Here is a 20743-nt window from a genome sequence, read left to right on the forward strand (position 1 = left end):
CATTTATCTCATAAGGATGACCTGTCAAGAAATGAAAACAATTCTTCTTTCCAGCACTTTTAAAGTGCTAAGAGAGGCCTTTAACATCCATAAAATTGGAATATGGCCAGTATCTGTAGAAATAAAGCTGCATTGGATCACTGGCCAGGAGCAAATCTAGTATACAGTGCTAATGAGAGAGCCTTGAGCTCTTACTCAAGAAATGAAACTAGGTGCATGACTTGATGCAAGCAATAAACCCAAATATCTTCCCAAGCAAACACTTCTTCAAGCAATAAGTGCCATACTGTTCCTTATTTGCTGCAGAGAATGTTGATGTCTGTGTCTCTTCAAGATCGCACTGTAGGTGTCCCAGTTTTCCAGCACATAGTGCAATATTTTGGCACTGATAAATGTGAAGTTTCTTTATTTCAGCAAGTGGTTGCAGCAGCTGTATGGAACATAACGTTATAGAGATCTATTAGAAATTGCTTGTGACAACACTGGCGACAAGCAAAATATTTTTTCCTTCCTTTTCTTGTTTGAGCATGTGAGGCTGCCTTGTGCATTGTTAGACCACTGGTTCTGTCCATCTAGCACAGAGATGGGGAAAAGGAGGCTTGTGAGCTATAATCCTGCCATTCAAAGTACTGTATATATTGTGTATAAGTTTAGAAATTTTAGTCATAAAATGGGACCAAATCTTGGACTAACTTATCCAAGGGTCAATGTAAGTACTGTACCTTAACTCTTATTTTAAAAAGGAACAATCCTTCTTTTCTTTCAGTAAAGTGATGAAAGGCAACAGCATAGTCCAGCGTTTCTCAATCTGGTGTTCAGGACCCCTGGGAAGGGTCACAAGGGGGTTTCAGAGGGGTTGCCAAAGACCATCAGAAAACATTGTATTTTCTGTTGGTCATGGGGGTTCTGTGTGGGAAATTTGGTCCAATTCTATTGTTGTTGGGGTTCAGAATGCTCTTGGTTGCTGGTGAACTATACATTCTCCCAAATGTCAGGGTCTATTTCCCCCAAACTCCACCGGTGTTCGCATTTGGGCATATGGAGTATTTGTGCCAAGTTTGGTCCAGATCCATCATTGTTTGAGTCGATAGTACTCTATGGATGTAGGTGAACTACAACTCCAAAACTCAAGGTCAGTGCCCACCAAACCCTTCCTGTATATTCTGTTGGTCATGGCAGTTCTGTGTGCCAAGTTGGGTTCAATTCCATCATTGGTGGAATTCAAAATGCTCATTGATTATAGGTGAACTATAAATCTCAGCAACTTTAAGTCCCAAATGACAAAATCAATCCCCTCAAGCCCACCATTATTCAAAGTTGGGCATATTGAGTATTTGTGCCAGACTTGGTCCAGTGAATGAAAATACATCCTGCATGTATTTACATTACAATTCATAACAGTAGCAAGATGACCGAAGTGGCAAGGAAAGTAATTTTATGGTTGAGAGTCACCACAACATGATGAACTGTATTAAGGAGTCGCTGCATTAGGAAGGTTGAGAAACATTGGCATAGTCCATCCTGGGAAAAGGATACTCTATACTGTCTATTCGCACCATGGTGCTGCTTTGGGCCTTTTTTGAATGCTTGGATTAGAAAATGCTGGTGGTGTGCACCCTCTCTCCATACATAAAATGACCCTCAATGTCCATAGGTCATATCAAAATCCATAATTTTGGCTAATTAGAAAACTGCAATAACTAAAAATTCCACCCCCTCAAGTGACCATTTTCCTTTTACTTAATATCCAGTTTAGAATTTTAATAAGAAACATTAGCACAGACAACACCAGTTTGTTACAGCAGCAATCTGGTATGATCCCCTGGCCCACAGGATCTCTGTGTGAAACAGAGCAGCATTTTGTCTCTCTCCTTGTATTTGGTTCTAAGCAAAGGTGGGCATCCTGTATCTCACAAGCCAAATACAGCCCTCACATCCCCTTTTGTTTCTCCCAAGTTTTCCTCAAGGTAGCAAAATTAGATGTGGTAGCTCATGTTGTCTTTAGTGTGATCCGCAGCAAAGAGGGAGATTTGGGTCCCTTGCCTTGAAGCAGCATCCCCCTTTCTTGGAAGTAGAAGACTTCCAAATCAGTGTTCAGAAGTATTCATTGAGAGGTGACTTTTGACTTTTAAGCATGTCAGAAAAGGCTACAGTGTGCTTTACGGCATTCTTTCTCCTTGACCTCTACAGCTCATCCATATAAAACAGTTTGGCCTCGCCTAACATGCTCCAGTGCATAGCAATTAGATGAGTAAAAGTGACACTGGAGGAGAGAGGCTATTCCATCAAGCATTATCTGGCAAGATCAGTTTGTCTTCTGTTGCTTCATCTGTCCATTTGTGTTTGCCAATCCAGGAAAAAATGTAGTGATGCTTGTGGTTTTTGTAGCTGATCCAATTAGGTTTTACTACAAAGCCTTTTCACACACAAACATAAAACAACCCTGTAGGCATTTGGAAAGAATTTACAGGATGACCTTTAGCAGTGATAAAAGGCAAGGAAAATACATTCCTCAATGAGATGTTGAAGAAGCTAGGTGTGACCCATAGGTTTTCAGAAAATACATATTCAGAAACAGCTCCCTATAAAAATTAGAAGAACGTTCTAGACATGGCATTTACATAGAAGTAAGTGTAAACCATGATATGTTGCTTTAATCTTGGTTAAAAACCCTAATGGAAAGTGAAACTGTTCTTCAGTTTAATGAATTGAGACCTGTCCACAGAAAAGTTGTATAAAGTAATTCCAGGAAGAAGTGCTTTTTGTGTTGCAAACAGAGACCAAATAAATTGTCTCTCATTGTTTGCTTAGTAAATAATATATTGTCGACAACAATGCTGAAAGACATTATTATAAAAATAATATAATTTTTAAATTGGTAATGCCACAATTTTTTCATATAAGTAAGATTGCATAACCAAATGTACATCTTACAAGAAAAAAACTTATACCATTACCAGTTTTGCATAAGTTTTTTTTCCTTATAAGATGTATATCGTACTTATTATATATATATATAAAAACTATATATAAAAATCCCTGGGGAAGGCAATGGCAAACCACTCCAGTATCCTTGCCAAGAAAACTAAATGGACCAGTACAACCAGAGATATGTCGGTATGCCATTGGAAGATGGGACTCCCAGGTCGGAAGATGGCCAAAATGCTACTGGGGAGGAGCAGAGGATAAGTTCAACTAGCCCCAGATGTGATGACGCAGCTAGCTCAAAGCCGAAAGGAAGGCTAGCGGCCGACGGTACTGGAGGCGAACGACGAATCCGATGCTCTAAAGATCAACACACCATAGGAACCTGGAATGTAAGATCTATGAGCCAGGGCAAATTGGATGTTGTTATTGGTGAGATGTCAAGACTTAAGATAGACATTCTGGGGGTCAGCGAACTGAAATGGACTGGAATGGGCCACTTCACATCAGATGACCACCAGATCTACTACTGCGGACAAGAGGAACATCGAAGAAATGGAGTAGCCTTCATAATTAATAAGAAATTCGCTAAAGCGGTGCTTGGATACAACCCAAAAAATGACAGAATGATCTCAATCCGAGTGCAAGGAAAGCCTTTCAACATTACAGTGATCCAAATATACGCCCCAACCACAGCTGCTGAAGAAGCAGAAGTAGATCAGTTCTATGAGGATCTGCAGGACCTACTGGATAATACACCAAAAAGAGACATTATTTTCATTACAGGAGACTGGAATGCCAAGGTGGGAAGTCAAATGACAACAGGGATCACAGGCAAGCATGGTCTGGGAGAACAAAATGAAGCGGGACGCAGGCTGATAGAATTTTGCCAGGAAAACTCGCTGTGTATAACGAATACTCTCTTCCAACAACCTAAAAGACGGCTTTACACATGGACCTCACCAGACGGTCAACATCGAAACCAGATTGACTACATCCTTTGCAGCCGAAGGTGGCGGACATCCATCCATTCGGTGAAAACAAGACCCGGGGCTGACTGTAGCTCAGATCATGAACTTCTTATTGCCCAATTTAGAATAAAACTAAAGAGATCAGGGAAAATACACAGACCAGTTAGATATGATCTCACTAACATTCCTAGCGAATATACAGTGGAAGTGAAGAACAGATTTGAAGGACTAGATTTAGTAAACAGAGTCCCAGAAGAACTATGGACAGAAGTCCGAGACATTGTTCAGGAGGCGGCAACAAAGTACGTCCCAAAGAAAAAGAAAACCAAGAAGGCAAAATGGTTGTCTGCTGAGACACTGGAAGTAGCCCAAGAAAGGAGGAAAGCAAAAGGAAACAGGGATAAGGGGAGATATGCCCAGTTAAATGCGCAATTCCAGAGGTTAGCCAGAAGAGATAAGGAACTATTTTTAAATAAGCAATGCATGGAAGTGGAAGAAGACAACAGAATAGGAAGGACAAGAGACCTCTTCCAGAAAATTAGAAACATTGGAGGTAAATTTCAGGCAAAAATTGGTATGATAAGAAACAAAGATGGCAGGGACCTAACAGAAGCTGAAGAGATCAAGAGAAGGTGGCGAGACTATACAGAAGATCTGTATAGGAAGGATAATAATATCGAGGATAGTTTTGACGGTGTGGTGAATGAATTAGAACCAGACATCCTGAGGAGTGAGGTTGAATGGGCCTTAAGAAGCATTGCTAACAACAAGGCAGCAGGAGACGACGGGATCCCAGCTGAACTGTTTAAAATCTTAAAAGATGATGCTGTCAAGGTGATGCATGCCATTTGCCAGCAAATATGGAAAACACAAGAATGGCCATCAGACTGGAAAAAATCAACTTATATCCCCATACCAAAAAAGGGAAATGCGAAAGACTGCTCAAACTTCCGTACAGTGGCCCTTATTTCTCATGCCAGCAAGGTAATGCTCAAGATTCTGCAAGGAAGACTCCAGCAATACATGGAGCGAGAGTTGCCAGATGTTCAAGCTGGGTTTAGAAAAGGCAGAGGAACGAGAGACCAGATTGCCAATATCCGCTGGATAATGGAGAAAGGCAGGGAGTTTCAGAAAAACATCTACTTCTGCTTCATTGACTATTCTAAAGCCTTTGACTGTGTGGATCATAATAAACTGTGGCAAGTTCTTAGTGGGATGGGCATCCCAAGCCACCTTGTCTCTCTCCTGAGGAATCTGTACAAGGACCAAGTAACTACAGTAAGAACTGACCACGGAACAACAGACTGGTTCAAGATTGGGAAAGGCGTACGGCAAGGCTGCATACTCTCACCCAACCTCTTTAACTTGTATGCAGAACACATCATGCGATGTGCGGGGCTTGAGGAATGCAAAGCTGGGGTGAAAATTGCTGGAAGAAACATTAACAACCTCAGATATGCAGATGACACCACTCTGATGGCCGAAAGCGAGGAGGAGCTGAGGAGCCTTCTAATCAAGGTGAAAGAAGAAAGTGCAAAAGCCGGGTTGCAGCTAAACGTCAAAAAAACCAAGATTATGGCAACAAGAATGATTGACAACTGGAAAATAGAGGGAGAAACCGTGGAGGCCGTGACAGACTTTGTATTTCTAGGTGCAAAGATTACTGCAGATGCAGACTGTAGCCAGGAAATCAGAAGACGCTTACTTCTTGGGAGGAGAGCAATGTCCAATCTCGATAAAATAGTAAAGAGTAGAGACATCAGACTGGCAACAAAGATCCGCCTAGTCAAAGCCATGGTATTCCCTGTAGTAACCTACGGATGTGAGAGCTGGACCTTAGGGAAGGCTGAGCGAAGGAAGATCGATGCTTTTGAGCTGTGGTGCTGGAGGAAAGTTCTGAGAGTGCCTTGGACTGCGAGAAGATCCAACCAGTCCATCCTCCAGGAAATAAAGCCCGACTGCTCACTGGAGGGAAAGATACTAGAGACAAAGTTGAAGTACTTTGGCCACATCATGAGGAGACAGGAAAGCCTAGAGAAGACAATTATGCTGGGGAAAGTGGAAGGCAAAAGGAAGAGGGGCCGACCAAGGGCAAGATGGATGGATGGCATCCTTGAAGTGACCGGACTGACCTTGAGGGAGCTGGGGGTGGTAACGGCCGACAGGGAGCTCTGGCGTGGGCTGGTCCATGAGGTCACGAAGAGTCGGAGACGACTGAACGAATGAACAAGCAATATAAAAACTTATGCCATTACTAGTTTTGCAGAAGCCCCCAGTGGCACAATGCATTAAACCTCAGTGCCAGTAGGACCGAAAATCGACAGGTCGGAGGTTCGAATCCGGAGAGAGTGCGAATGAGCTCCCTCTATCAGCTCCAGCTCTCCATGTGGGGACATGAGAGCAGCCTCCCACAAGGGTGGTAAAACATCAAAACATTTGAGTGTCCCTTGAGTAACGTCCTTGCAGATGGCCAATTCTCTCACACCAGAAACGACTTGCAGTTTCTCAAGTCGCTCCTGACATGACAAAAAAAAAAAAAACAACAACCCAGTTTTGCAAGCCACATTTTCTTTTTTTACTTCTAAAATCTTTGGGGATGGTAGTTTGGAAGATGGATGATTGCCAATTTTCCTAATTATTTCTCTTGTAAATATTAATAATGCAATTAAGAACTCACATGTTAGTAATTAGTAATGCCTAATGTAGTACTTTGAAAAATAACTAATGACAGCTGATATGTTATATTTGAGAAATTTTTCGAACTCCAAGACTAGACAGTGTTGATGTTTCTTTGTGTACTTGCACACCTTCAACTCACATTGTGACTGTGGTGATGCCATACATTTAATACGGTTTTCTTAGGCAAGGAATATTCTGAGGAGGTCTTGCCAATTCTTTCCTTTGAAATTGTGTTCATTTGCTGGCCTGCTAATTATGTATTCTATAACGGTTCTGTATTGAAACACAAAAATATATACAAACTTGTAGCAATCACTAGTCTGCTGAGCAATTAATAATTGTTCATTTTCAGCTGTGCCCTTGGGGGTAATTTCATTTTTCTTAAAGCCATTCTTCACTACCATATAGAATAAAAGAACATATGAGCATGTAGAAGGCTGTGAAAGGTTCAGAAAGGTTCAGGCAGACTAGTGCAATGGAGAAAAATTTAATTTAATTTCACAGAATCAAATAAAATGGAATTCAAAGCATAATAAAAGGGAGAGCAGTTTCTAAAAAGCTCCCTCTGTCCCTTGGAGGTAGTGTTTATACTTGCATTTCTACCAATAAGAAGGTGGAAGAGGAGAAGGAGGAGAAGAAGAAGCTTTATTTGTACCCCGCCGCTTCCCACCAAAGGGATTCATTTAAGTCACAGCTGTCTGATTTCAAAGGTTTGAGAAGTAGCCAACAGATAAGTCTTCACTGAGCAATTTTCCAAAAACGAAAGAAAAAGGAGAAGAGGGGATGAGAAAAGGAAGGAAGGAAGGAAGGAAGGAAGGAAGGAATTTTGCCCTCCCACGTGGCATAGGCAAATCTGGTCCCTCAGAAGTTGTTGGACAACCGTTCTCATTCATCCCAACCAGCATATAGTATAGCAATTTATGGAAGATCAAGGATTGCCCTCTTGGATTAAATAGAAATCCCTGTGTCTTCTGGTGAAACAACCACTTTTGAATCAGACTCCAACTAAGGAATGGGAAGAGTGTAGGTCATGGACCACATATTTTCCTCAACTCCTTTTTCCACCCAACCCAAAGCCACCAGACCTGCTAACAAGATTGTTTTTTACACCTAAATTACTTAAATCATGGAAGCACCACCGAAAAATATGTCAGTTGTCCTTAATTTGCCCTTAGTGATCTCTACCTCATATCCCAAGGCCAAAAACTGAAAACAAAACCAGAAATGATGTCATGCCATTTCTGGTTTAGCAGGAAGACACCAGGGTAGACATTGACTCAATTCCTGTTGTAGTTTCCCATCTTCATTCCAACTGGTCATATGGAATAATCAGATAATGACAGGCTTTAAAAGGGACAATTATTTCCCCACCAATATCCTAAAGGATGGTACTTAATGTCACAAGGGGAGTTCTGTGCCAAAAACTGCATGCCCAGTTCTCCCTGCAAGGTGACATTCTGCTGCATGCTCCTGGAACATCCAGGCCTATGGTTGTCATTTATTTTTAAGCCTTCTAAAGGTGTAATGTTGTTACAGTTATTCCTTCTTTGTTTTTGCTTCTTTGTGTTTCTGTAATTTGAGATTGCTGAGCTAGCCTAGGAATTTTCCCTATCAGACAAAAATTGCCTTTGAAACGACAACCAATTTCTAAGGAGTTGGCATTCCCTGTGCTATTTTAGTATCCATCAAAAACTACTCTTTGGTGCATTCTGACAATTGGACCAAAAGAGCTCCAGTGACCTCATTTTGCTTTGATTGTGAAAGACAGCAAAGGAGGTAGGCAGCCAGGGGCAGAGAGAAAATGAGCAGAAACAATAAATGCCTTGAGTCATTCTGTTGTCAATGCTCCCTCCATGGATCAGGCTGTCAGGCTCTTGACGATGCGTATGGAACTGAGTGTCTGTTGCACATACTACGAATAATGATTTCACTGATAGAGATACTTAGGTGGGGGAACAATAGCGTTGTTCTGTTTACGATGTCCATGAGCACAATGGTGAAGAAAACACATTGAGTGATGCCAGATACAGAATTGTTTTTGGTCCTAAAAATTAAACTCTTTGGTCCTAAAGAATTAAAATCACCCTTTGGCTTCAAAGCCAGCTAAATATTGTAGTGTTGTATTATCTTCTGTGTACACAATGTAGGAAACAACATAAGTTGCTTGATGAGCTTTGCATGAAATGGCATAGCTGTAGTAGATTTTCCCCTAGAACTGTATATACCTTTTACATATTTTTAAGGGAAACATTGGTGAGTTCTCAGTGAGAAGAAACAATGATGCAAGAGAAGAAAAATCCATGTGGATGATTATAGGCAAACTTCCATTAGTTTGGCTTATTTTATCTTTCACTGGCTTCTTGGGTTGTTAAAACCTCTAGGCTGAATGTTGATACTGCACTGGAATTGTTCTAGCACTAAATTTCTCTATGTTTGCCAATGTGCTAAAAATATTTCATACTATGTAATGGTTAACATCAGGGATGTGAAATGTCAAGTTGATTCAAGGTCTAGGTTTTTCCTTGGGCGGAAGGAAAAAAATAGAATGGGAAGGATAAACTGTCAGTTCTTACATCTATCGTGAATGATGCATCTACCAAAGAGGCTTGGACAAAGTCACCCTGTCAACAGGACATGTGCAGGAAAGAGGATGGCCTTCATGAACAGCTTTACCAAGCAAATTGCCTAAAATTACATTTTTAAAAGGCTAAGTATAATTTGCCCTAATTGAAATGTCAGCAGCCTGATTCAAAAAAAATGTTCCTTTACCAAGCAACGTTTAAGTTTCAGAGCACTTCAAAATATGTCAGTGTAATATCACACTTAATGATCTGATACCAGATCATTAAGTGTTAACAACAACAAAAGATTTATAATGGGGTCTTAATCACCTTTGGATGCTTGCCATGCTATTTGTGAGTATGTACACAAATAGACCAGAAAATGCAGATCAGTATGAACTGGATATTTACCTTGGGATCAGGGATTATCACCCGATACCTTCTACAATAGCCTCTTTTATTGACAAATTACACTATGTAACAAAATTTGAAAAACAAACCTGTTCCTGGTTTAAAAGTGTTATTTCCTGTTTAATTGTGTGATACTTTGAAAGTAGTTGTTAGACCCTAGAAGCGTTTTTGTGGTTGCCACAAACTATGTTGAAGTGGTTGAGACTCTATGAGATAATCATTAAACTACTATAGCAAAATTTGCTGCAGGACATCCCACATAAACAAAGTTTTTAAAATTTAATAAACCTTTTCTATGTTATATGATAAAACCAATTGGGAAATGACATTTATAACAGAGGAACAAAAATTGTGTTGCATACATAGTGTTAGTGCAGGCATGGGCCCATGGGCCAGATGCGGTCCTTTAGACACTTATGTCCAGCCCTCTTATTTCCCCTGTCTTCTGGCTGAAAGGACACGTGAGGAAGGTAACTTGTGAATTGCTTTCAGCCACCGCATGCCTTCCTTGGGCCCTCCTTCTGACCCTTCTCTCAGTCAAAAGCAAGACCCCATCTTTATGCCGAGAGGAGAGAAGGACGACATGGGGGAGCAAGGCGGGCAATGCACTCTAAAGGACGACGTGAGTGGCCCCATCCTTATGCTGGGAGGATAGCCTAAAGAAGGCATGCAATGGCCAAGAGCCCTCCGGAGCACTCTCAGCTGCCACACGTCTCACCCTCCTCCCAGCAGAAGGATGGGGCTGCTCACCCCATCCTTATGCTGGGAGGAGAGCCTGAAAATGACCTGGTGTTATTGGGTGATGACAGAAGAACTATGTGCATCTTTCTGACAGAAGTATGTGGTCTTCAGGGCAGTGTAATCAAGCACATGGCAAATTGAGAAAGAAAGGTAAAAGCATGTTCCCCAGACACTCATGGCTGAGATTTTAGGGCGTGCCCTCAAATATTTGTGTGATATAGAGGTTGTTTAATTCAAAAACTGGAGGTCCTTCAGGGCAACTGCGGGATCCAGTGATCTGTAGCCCCTCTAAGAGTGGTACTTGTTGATATATTATTTCAAACCACCTTCTTGGAGTCCTTTGTCTTAAAAAAAAGAACTCCTCCCATCAGTCCAACACTGTGGCACTACACATTATTGTTAATGATCCCCTTCAGTGCCATTTATACTAACAGATTCCAACAGGCACAGGATGGGATTACATTGGGCACAATGTGGACGCAACAGTGTGTGGCCCAATTATATTGTGGACGTCCAAACCTCTTTGCTGGGCAATATTACAATGTGGTTAAAGGCACATAACAGTGAAGGTTGTCTAAAGAGCTGCAGAGAACTAAACAACTTTTAAGGCATGTAACAGCCACAAACAAGAAATAGCAACAAGAAGAAACAAATGACCACTTGAAGAATGACTGTTACAGGTGAGTAACCTGTTCTTCTCTTTAAGTATTTTCTTTCTGTGTACTTATGTTCTCCCATGGTTTCTTTCTTCAACAGATTTGAGCGCATTCATACCAAGAAAGGGAATTACATTAGGTCTCCTGTTGGAAACCAGGAGGATGTAGATGACCTGGCAACTTTGGAAGTGTTAGATGAGGTAATATAATAGTGAAAACTTTTGTGAATTGTTAAAAATGTTATGCTCAATATTGTGAAACCCAAAGGAGTAGTTCAACGACAAATCGGATAAAGGAATAAAGGGAATGCTGGCCAAGAAATTGCTGAAATCGAATTAAAATAAATAACACATAAAGGTGGGTTCTCACATTGTGTATAAAGCTGACCTTTAACTGTCCTGCATCTAGGTTAACTTGGAATTATCCCTTGATCAGTGAAATTGTAGAGTATGTTTTATTTCTGAAACAACTGTGCAATGCTAAACAATTATTGCAGTGATAGCCAAGTTAATGAGTGTGATTAATCTAGGTTATTTGGGTGAGAGCCTAATATTTATTTACACTGTCATAAACCATATGTTGAAAGGATTGTTTTGCCAGAACACAAAACAGCATTAAAAGCTTGGAAATTAGAGTTGTGGACTTAACTCCTGAACTGATGGAGAGATTCTAAGGTCACACCTGCACTATAGAATTAATGCAGTTTAACACCACTTTAACTGCCATGGCTCATTGCTGTGGAATATGGGAGCTGGCGGTTAAAATAGTTCCAAACCAAGTTAATTCTGCTGTCTAGATGCAGTTATATACCAAAGAAACCCAACTTCTCCGGGTTCTGATTGAACCTTTTAAAAAGCTAAGTTAACAGAAGACAGAAGTAACAATTATCTTGCCTACCCCCGTTATATATATTTTTTTAGGTAGGTGTAAAACTGAGGACATTGAATGGAAGGAAGTTTAAAAGTAATACTAGTCATATTGGTCCTACTCTACTTCGAGATAAAATTGGATCTAGACCATAGTGTTACATCAAGGATATGCAGCACATGGCACACTAGTGAGATGCATTGAGTTAGGGTTTTTAATGTCCCAAAGTATTCTGGAGGAGAAAAAAAATGATCTGTGCAAAAAGAAAAAAACCACAGGCATTTCGTGAATAAAAACATTGTTTCCTGTGCAAGAAACATATTTTTTCTAGGGAAAATGCAGGAGTTGTACAACAACAAAACTCTGCACATAAAAACCCTGTAGAAAATTATTGAGCATTTGGATACTGAGAGAAAACTACACAAAGGTCTTATTAGTCTGCTATTCATCTTGACAGGAATCCCATTTTTTGATTGGGAGACGAATAATAGATAATATTCCTTCTGTTCTTAATATGTACAAATACATAATTTTCAATATAATACTCTTGCCCAAAGATTCCTCCCTCTTGCCTTGATAATCAGAGAGGATTGTCTGAGATCTAGAAACCCTAGGATCCAGTGAGCTGTAAGGGGTTGGATAGAGTTGTAATCCATTCCAAGTAAAGGAAGTTGTAACTCATGCTTTACATGCAGAAGTTCCCAAATTTGGTCACCACCATCTCCATCTGGAGCTGGAATGTTTTCCTATCAGAAACCTAGATTTATGTACACTGAAATAGCTGGAACAATTGTGTGCTATAAGTTATGCCTGTATTCCTAGCAAGTTTAATGCTACTGAATTTGAATGTTGATACACAGCTCTCAAGATGTCGTTATATGGCAATGGTGAAACTCAATAATTTGAACGCTGGGACATGGCTCATATCTGTTTGAAGATACCTGGAAAGCATAACTTGTCATCTTTGTTCAAAGCTTGTATTATTTAAAAAAAACCAGAAAGCAGCCATGAAATAAATGCTTTCTCTGTATCCTACCCATCACTGCCTACCCTTCCTTTAACAGAATTCAGTAACTGAGCAACTTCAGAAGAGCTACGCCAGGGATCAGATCTACACTTACGTGGGAGACATTCTTATTGCAGTCAATCCTTTTCGGAACTTAGACCTTTATGCTACACAGGTATGAAATGTATACCTTCTGACAGAACTAGTTTGGAAGACTAGAAATGCCTGAGGATAGGATTGCATAATGAAGTAAATAAATGTTCTCTGCTCTTTCTTTCAGCAATCCAGACTGTACATTGGGGCCAAACGGACTGCCAATCCTCCTCATATTTTTGCTGTGGCAGATATTGCCTACCAGTCCATGGTCACATATAATTCAGATCAGGTAACATTAATGTCTTTCAAAGCAAGATACTTATCATAGATGTGCAGAAATATGTTGATAACAAATGATCTTTGGGTCTTACCTTCAGTGTATTGTTATTTCTGGGGAAAGTGGAGCAGGAAAGACACAGAGTGCCCACCTTTTGGTCCAACAGCTGACTGTCCTTGGAAAGGTAAGAAAAATTCTACTCTCCACACCATGTTTCCATTACTAGTTATTAGGCCTGTGCAATCGATGAAAATAAATTTCAATACTCATTACAAAATTAGGGAGTGCTGGTGAATTGTTTCTAAAGTGTTTCTAAAATATCATAAGTGTGTATTTCGTTACTTAAATGAGAGTAACTAATTATTTGTTATTATTTCATTAAGTAATTGTTCGGGGGACTTTCGGGGTTCCATTCTCACTCTTTTTTAGAGCTATTGAGGTGAAACTTGCTACAATGGTAGAACATATCCCTACCCCCAAAGTTTCAGAACATTTCACTTATCTATTGATTTTTGGAACTTTTTTAGACTTTACAAAAACCTTCTTCTAAAAAACAAAGTACAAGAGCTATTTCCTTGAATTTATCTACAATTACATAACATAACCTGGGCATAATTTCTCCCAAGTTTCAGAAAGATTAGCACATCTCCTGATTCTGGGGAATTTAATTTTTTTTATCAAAATAAATTTAAATATTTTTAAGTTGCTATGGCTGACTGGAGTGGAGTGGAGTGGATGGGGTGGGGTTTGGTGGGGTGGGGGACGGACCAAACCACGCCCCATTTGGATAACTGAAACAACTTGTTTACTTTTTGGCTCAATGCACACAGATAGCACAGCAGCACTAGAAAATGTTGCAAAAAGGCTTGTGCCTGAGTGAAACAACTTGTTGTGTGCTTTTTGGCACAGTGGCCACCACTGCTGTTACATCCTGCTCTAGTAAGAAGTGCTGTTGTAGCTGTTTTGGTGGGTAGTGATTCCCTTTCCATTTTTGGATGGGTGGGAGGAAAGTTTGATAAACACTACTCCTTGGAGGATTTCATTTAAAAAAACTACCTAGGAACTCGGCCATTTTTCTTGCCATTTATTGGTGATGAGAGGCATCATGGTAAACGTGAATAAAGTAGGGTTACAATAAAAGTATCCTATATTGAGTTATGTATACTTTATCAGAGATACACAGTGAAACTGCTTTCCCCACTAAAGTGCTCTGGGTTGTTGTTTTTAATGCCCATCCAGGCTAATAACAGGACTCTTCAGGAAAAGATTCTCCAAGTCAATAATCTGCTGGAGGCATTTGGAAATGCGGGTACTATTATTAATGATAATTCAAGCAGATTTGGAAAGTATCTAGAAATGAAATTCACTTCCAGTGGAACTGTTGTAAGCGCTCTGATTTCAGAATATCTTCTAGAAAAATCTAGAGTCATACATCAAGCTGTGTAAGTAACATGAGCAAAGATTCACATTTCTGGAGTAGGGGAGAAAAGTTAAAATAGCATGTTTGTTTCAGATGAAGTCTAAAGGTGATATAACATATAACGGTGAGGGGTGGAATTGGATTTAAAATATGTGTAAGGCCACTGAAATTGCAGTATGAATATATAAGAACTGTATGATTTTGTCCCCCATACAGACACACATGCACCACAAATCAAACATTTTTTGATAAATGGACAGAGATACACAAAGACAAAAAATTATTACAGTTTCATACAAATATATCTTAGTTTTTAACTTTCATCCTTCCTCCAGAACTCTTACTATGTTTTGATATGCTATATGTGACCACTAGTCTTGTGCATTTGTATGGAATCGCTATCAGTTGCAGTTTCATTTTTGTTCGCTGCTTCCAAAAACAGGGATCCTATCCAAATGGGCGTTTTGTTCTGCATTTGAAAAACACAAACATTTTTATTGGCCAACATGGATGTTCTTTCCAGGCTCCCCTTCTCCTCTGTTTCAAGGCTAGAGGGGTGAAAATGGCCACACATGGAGAGGACATCTACTACTCTTTGCTCACCATGTTTTGTAATGTTTGGGTCATCCCCTGATTTTTAGGGGGGGGGGGTTTCTTTCTATACATAAAATCTCCTTAAAAACATGGCATGGTTTGTACTTATATCCTTCATTACAACCTGAATTAAAAGCACCAGAGTTACTTAAGATTCCACTAATTCTGAGAAGTTTAACTCTCCATCTGCAGAAGAGAAGTGAGGTTAAAGAAAGGGCTTAAGATACCATATGTAATGCTTTCCCTTAGTCTGCAGAGCATTGGGGGGTGAGGCGAGTCAAGGCAGGGAGCAGGTGAGGCGGATGGTGTTCTTTTCCTCCGCTGATTGGCCTGACAGGCAGGGCTCAGAGGTCCAAAAAGCAGGCGATCAAATTGTTTCTTTTCCTACTTTCCATTTTGTTTCAATGCTTTTTCTGTACTGGAAAAGGTTGTACCATTTCATGCCATCTGAATGGATGGAACAAAACAGAAACATGAATTAATCGAATGATACTGGTACCGCACCCATTACTACTGTCCACATCTCCTACAACTTTACATATTGTAATTTCCAGACAGTGCAGTAAGGCTCAGACATAACTGCAAGAGAAATGTTAACATTTGAAAGCTCAAGGGTAAACCTGAATATTTTTGCTATAAATTTCGTAAAAGAGAAGCAGAAATCAAATGTCTTTGTCTTAATTATAAAATCTGTCTTTTTTAAAGTCTGTGTTTGGTTTTTAATTTCAGAGGTGAGAAGAATTTCCATATTTTTTATTACATCTATGCTGGCTTAGCAGAGAAGAAAAAGCTAGCTCACTATAAATTGCCAGAAAATAAGCCCCCCAGGTAAATAATACATTCCATTTTCTATTTTTCCTCCAGTATTTTCCTAAACTCTATTACCTGCCATGCCTCCTTTCAGATAAATATATGAATTGGCTCCCTCTACTAGAGTGAACCATTTAAAATGTCACATCAAGTTTTGTGTTGACCTTAAAATGCATTTCCGTATTAAAACTCTCTCCCTCTCTTTTGCACACCGTGATCCCTCTAGGTATCTGCAGAATGAACATTTGAGAACAGTGCAAGATTTTATGAACAACAGCTTCTACAAATCCCAATTTGAATTAATTGAACAGTGCTTCAAAGTGATTGGGTTTACAATGGAGGTGAGCAACAACATTCATGAATATCTTTAATGTGTTCTGCTTTTCATTTGGAAAGCAATTTGACCAATAGTAGGGAAATGGAATTTCTGCAAATGTTAAACATGTAGAAAGGTTACGTTGTAACAAGAGAATACACAACTTGGAAAAATTATTTGACTATTCACTCTATGTCCCAGCTCTTGTTGGGGGATACTGGTGGATTTAGTCTCAAAATGGAACATTTCAAGGATCTGACATACCATTTCATTGTTTAGACTACAGTAGCTCTTCTTGTGTTTTATGGTATCTTACTCCATCAGCAGTGTATTATGAGAGGTCTGATGTTAGACCACTGTTATGGTTCTTTCACTCTGATGAAGTAGATGTGAGAATGTAGAGATGTTCCTAGGCTGCTTATATCTCAGTGTTGTGAAGTGGGAATTTTGTTGTTCTTGTTTTTAGCAAGGGCCCTTCTTCCTTTCCTTTCAATATCTATACGATTGCTTCATTTGGGGGGTGGGGTGGATGAAAGACCAAATGTTGATTTTACTGTACACCAAGTTCTGTGTTGATATGTCGGCATATCCAGCTATAGTCTCCCCCCACCTTTTCACTGATCTTTGTGTTATTTGCCTTTTTATATAAGGCTTGACAGAGAAGAAAACTATTGTATATAATGGGACTTGAGCATTCATGGATTTTGATATCAACAAAATCAAACTCTAATAGGGGCCTACTGTACAAACGCCTAATTTTTGTTATTTGTACAAGCATCATCTGGAAACAGCACCAAAAGTGCAAGAAAGCTTTGTTTAACACACACACATATATATGCATATATGTGCTGATCAGAACTTTCACTCTGAGCTGTTTACAATCTTCAGTAGATCTAATTTATATTGCACTAAGAGAGCATTTGTAATGATGAAGTGAACATAGAAAAATTTCAGTCTCCAGTTTTCTAAGCAAATACATTTTGTTAGCTTGAGAGAGGAGAACAGTTGATATTATATGGTATGACCATCCACAGAGTACATCTGCGGAAATATATCCTTCAGACCTATGTTTTCCACAAATGCTTTTCCCAGAAAAGCCTCAAATATTTCATTGCAAGGTGGTCAAAGTAACTTCTGAGCATTTTTAAAAGTTTCTTTTCTTTCTTTCTTTCTTTCTTTCTTTCTTTCTTTCTAACAGAGAAGCAGGTTGCTTTTGTGATATACTTATTCCCAACCTGTATATTACTTTGTGCCTGAGAATCAAACTAAAGGTTATATGACAAACATTTAAAGAAAAGGGCTGCTGGGAATAAGCAGCAATCATGGCGTACAAGACATGTCAAGCTACAATTAATGCTTCTAGAAAAAGGGCACTGAGATGTCAATTGCAATACACATAATATGGTGTAATGACAGATGTCAACATAATAATTTCAGTCATGACTACAATATTTTTAAAAGACATTGTAGGAGCTTTTATATATAAAAAAATAAAGTAAAAGGAAATTGTAGTATTTTAGCAAAAAAAAAAGGTGGGTTAAGCTAGTTTAAGGTCTTGCATTCACCACCATATAAGGTGTATGTTATACATGTATTTATTTATTTATTTATTTATTGAACAGCCAAGCCTCTATTATCCCCATAACAAATTTTTCACTTTCCTTCTGGTTCATAAGTCTTTTGCCCTTCAACATAACAAGGGGCTTCTGTTCATAAAACATAAACCCAGATGATCTGTAGGCACATAAGCAACTCTCTGAGGAAATGGTTTTGTGACTCAGGCCAGACATAACTGAGATACCCATGGCATCATTGCCATTAATTTCTTTTGCCACATTGGAGAGGGTTTTTTTTTTTAGTTTTGCCTTACCTATCTGTAAAATGGGTAGAAAAATTATATTACTATGCACAGAACAGTCATTAGCCAATACAGATTCTGAAGACTTGAGGACATTAGGTCAAATCTGCAGATTATTCTGGGCACCACCTAAATATCTCCAGTACTGATGCTATATTTCTATCTGGTTAACTAACATTTTAATACTTTTGCTGCACTCCAAACTAAATTTAAAACAAACTGATGAGATTTTACTTCTGTCAATGTTCAAGTTTTCAGTATTCTGAATCAAGATGGTTATACCCTGGCATGCCAATTATAAGACACTAAATTAGAATATTTTTGTGCATCTGTCTTTCAGGAATTAGGAAGCGTATACAGCATTCTTGCTGCCATTTTAAATGTGGGTAACATTGAATTTTCTTCTGTGGTTACTGAGTATATGATTGACAAGAGCATCATTTCCAATCCAACGCCTCTTGAAAATTGTGAGTTTTCCTTCCTTTTTATAAAATTCAGATTTTTGTGATTGATAGTGCAACCTTAGACATATCTACTTGGAAATAAACTCTGCAGAGTTTAGTGGGACTTCTGGGGAAATTGTGTGGGCTGTCTATGTAATTATGAATCATGATTTCAATCTGGACTTCATAGGGATCATACTTCATTGCATTTGATTCTCATTGCATTCTGTTTCGAGCATTATTCTAACATTCACATAGAATAAAATCTACAATAGGGTGAAGTTATATTTCTGCAGGACTGGTATAAGGGCAGTCCCCCTTTTCTATGAGACTTCCCACTCACCTAGGAATCTTTCTTACAGAATCTACAACCAATGTGGTCTATCCAATGCAATTTTCTGAATCAGTGCTCCAAATCATCCCAGAAACAGGTCTAAAAATCAAGACACCAAGATTTGTTTTTGTTGAGCTGTGATATAGGACACATGCTGTTCTATTTCCACTTGCAGAAGCCAAGTGGTCGAGCACTGGCTTTGACATGATCCTGCTGATTATGGGCCCAGTAAGAGCAGAAAGAGCCACAGTCCATAGAAACACAATAATACTGTCAGTACTTAGATGTGTTCCTCCACATTGAAGAATAAATGTCTCTTTTCCCTCTCACTATCTGGCACTTAGCAGCAAAGTTAAGGTTTTATCCTGTAAGGGTTGCTGGTCTGAAATGTGCATTACATGGGATTTCCATGCGTTGTGGAGCTCTGGGATCTCAGAAAAATACCTCCTCTTGTGAGATATGAATTCTCCTTTATAGGCCTGCCTCACATGCCCTGTATGGCTCTAGAGAGGTGGTTCTCAACCTGTGGGTCCCCAGATGTTTTGGCCTTCAACTCCCAGTAATCCCAACAACTGATAAACTGGTGGGATTTCTGAGAGTTATAGGCCAAAATATCTGGGGACCCACAAGGAACCAGTGCTCTAGAGAAAACCTACAACCCTAATCCATCCCTTTATCATGTTTATTTATTTAGAGTTCTTGCCATTTCCACAATTTATTTTGAATTCAGTCCCTTTTCTTTGGGCAAGAAATAGATATAACACCATTTCTTTGTTTTCCAGCTGCTTCCTTGTTGTGCATTCAGGCAGATGAGTTGCAAGAAGCTCTAACCTCTCATTGTGTGGTGACCCGAGGGGAAACCATTATACGACCCAACACAATGGAAAAGGCCACTGATGTAAGAGATGCCACAGCCAAAGCATTGTATGGGCGACTCTTTAGTTGGATAGTCAACCGCATCAATGCATTGCTCAAGCCAGATACGTGTTTAAAGTAAGATTTCTTTTCACATGGAAAACTGAATTGTCTTGTGATGTGAAATGTATCTTTTTGGGGATATCCTGGGAACACAAGAACGAGGAAGTGAATATTTTAGCAGCATTTAATGAACTTTTCACTAGTTGTTCCTGACATCAGTTTCAGTCTCAGCTCTCCCATATGGAGTTAAAGAAACAAAAAACAATACATGCTTTCATGTCGCCTGATGATTAATAGCACCTCCGTGGATTGTCCATTTATTATTTTGCTTCTTGGTGCCTTGACTTAGCAGTACAAATATGTTTTTTCAGCCACATCCAATGCTTCATTTCTCCCACTGGTTTAAATTGATTGAGCACACCTTAAGGATCAGAGGTCCAGTTCTGGCTTCCTCGGGCTCTTGGTAGGCCTTCCCAGCAATGCCAGTCAGCAACTGGAAGTGATATTTCAGATAGTTAATAACAGATTAGTACAGTAGTATAGTGCCACTGAATTTCCTGGCTTACAACATAATCCCAAAGCATGGTTGTCATGTTCAGGAAAATGCTTCTGATGTACCAACTAAAGCATTACTCTAGAACTCTACTTGACCATAAGTTTCAGTTCAGTTTCAGATAACAAGCCAAACCATACTTCTCGGGTTTGGATATAACAATATACTGCTGTTTGGCAGAAGTGACTAATTGAATCTGTACTCAGTATGAAAGCACACAAGGGGAGGATACAGTGCATGAGTCTGAAGCACACTCCTACTCTCATACCATGGAAGACTGGGAACATTAGAGAGGTATCCTGTGCAA

General features: G+C 39.4%; 1 protein-coding gene across 3 annotated transcripts in view; it reads left to right on the forward strand.

Moving 5' to 3' along the window:
* The window catches only part of MYO3A (myosin IIIA), a 139791-nt gene that overhangs the window by 66353 nt on the left and 52695 nt on the right, over nt 1-20743 (forward strand). For all 3 annotated transcript variants that reach the window (XM_060782425.2, XM_060782427.2, XM_060782428.2), the window contains exons 10-18: nt 11045-11144; nt 12876-12992; nt 13098-13202; nt 13291-13374; nt 14430-14632; nt 15934-16032; nt 16241-16355; nt 18529-18655; nt 19748-19958. In XM_060782425.2, the coding sequence (XP_060638408.2) occupies nt 11045-11144; nt 12876-12992; nt 13098-13202; nt 13291-13374; nt 14430-14632; nt 15934-16032; nt 16241-16355; nt 18529-18655; nt 19748-19958 (1161 nt within the window). The remainder of the gene's footprint in view (nt 1-11044; nt 11145-12875; nt 12993-13097; nt 13203-13290; nt 13375-14429; nt 14633-15933; nt 16033-16240; nt 16356-18528; nt 18656-19747; nt 19959-20743) is intronic.

This window comes from Anolis sagrei, chromosome 6 (genome assembly GCF_037176765.1).
Source record: "Anolis sagrei isolate rAnoSag1 chromosome 6, rAnoSag1.mat, whole genome shotgun sequence".
Lineage (NCBI taxonomy): Eukaryota > Metazoa > Chordata > Lepidosauria > Squamata > Dactyloidae > Anolis > Anolis sagrei.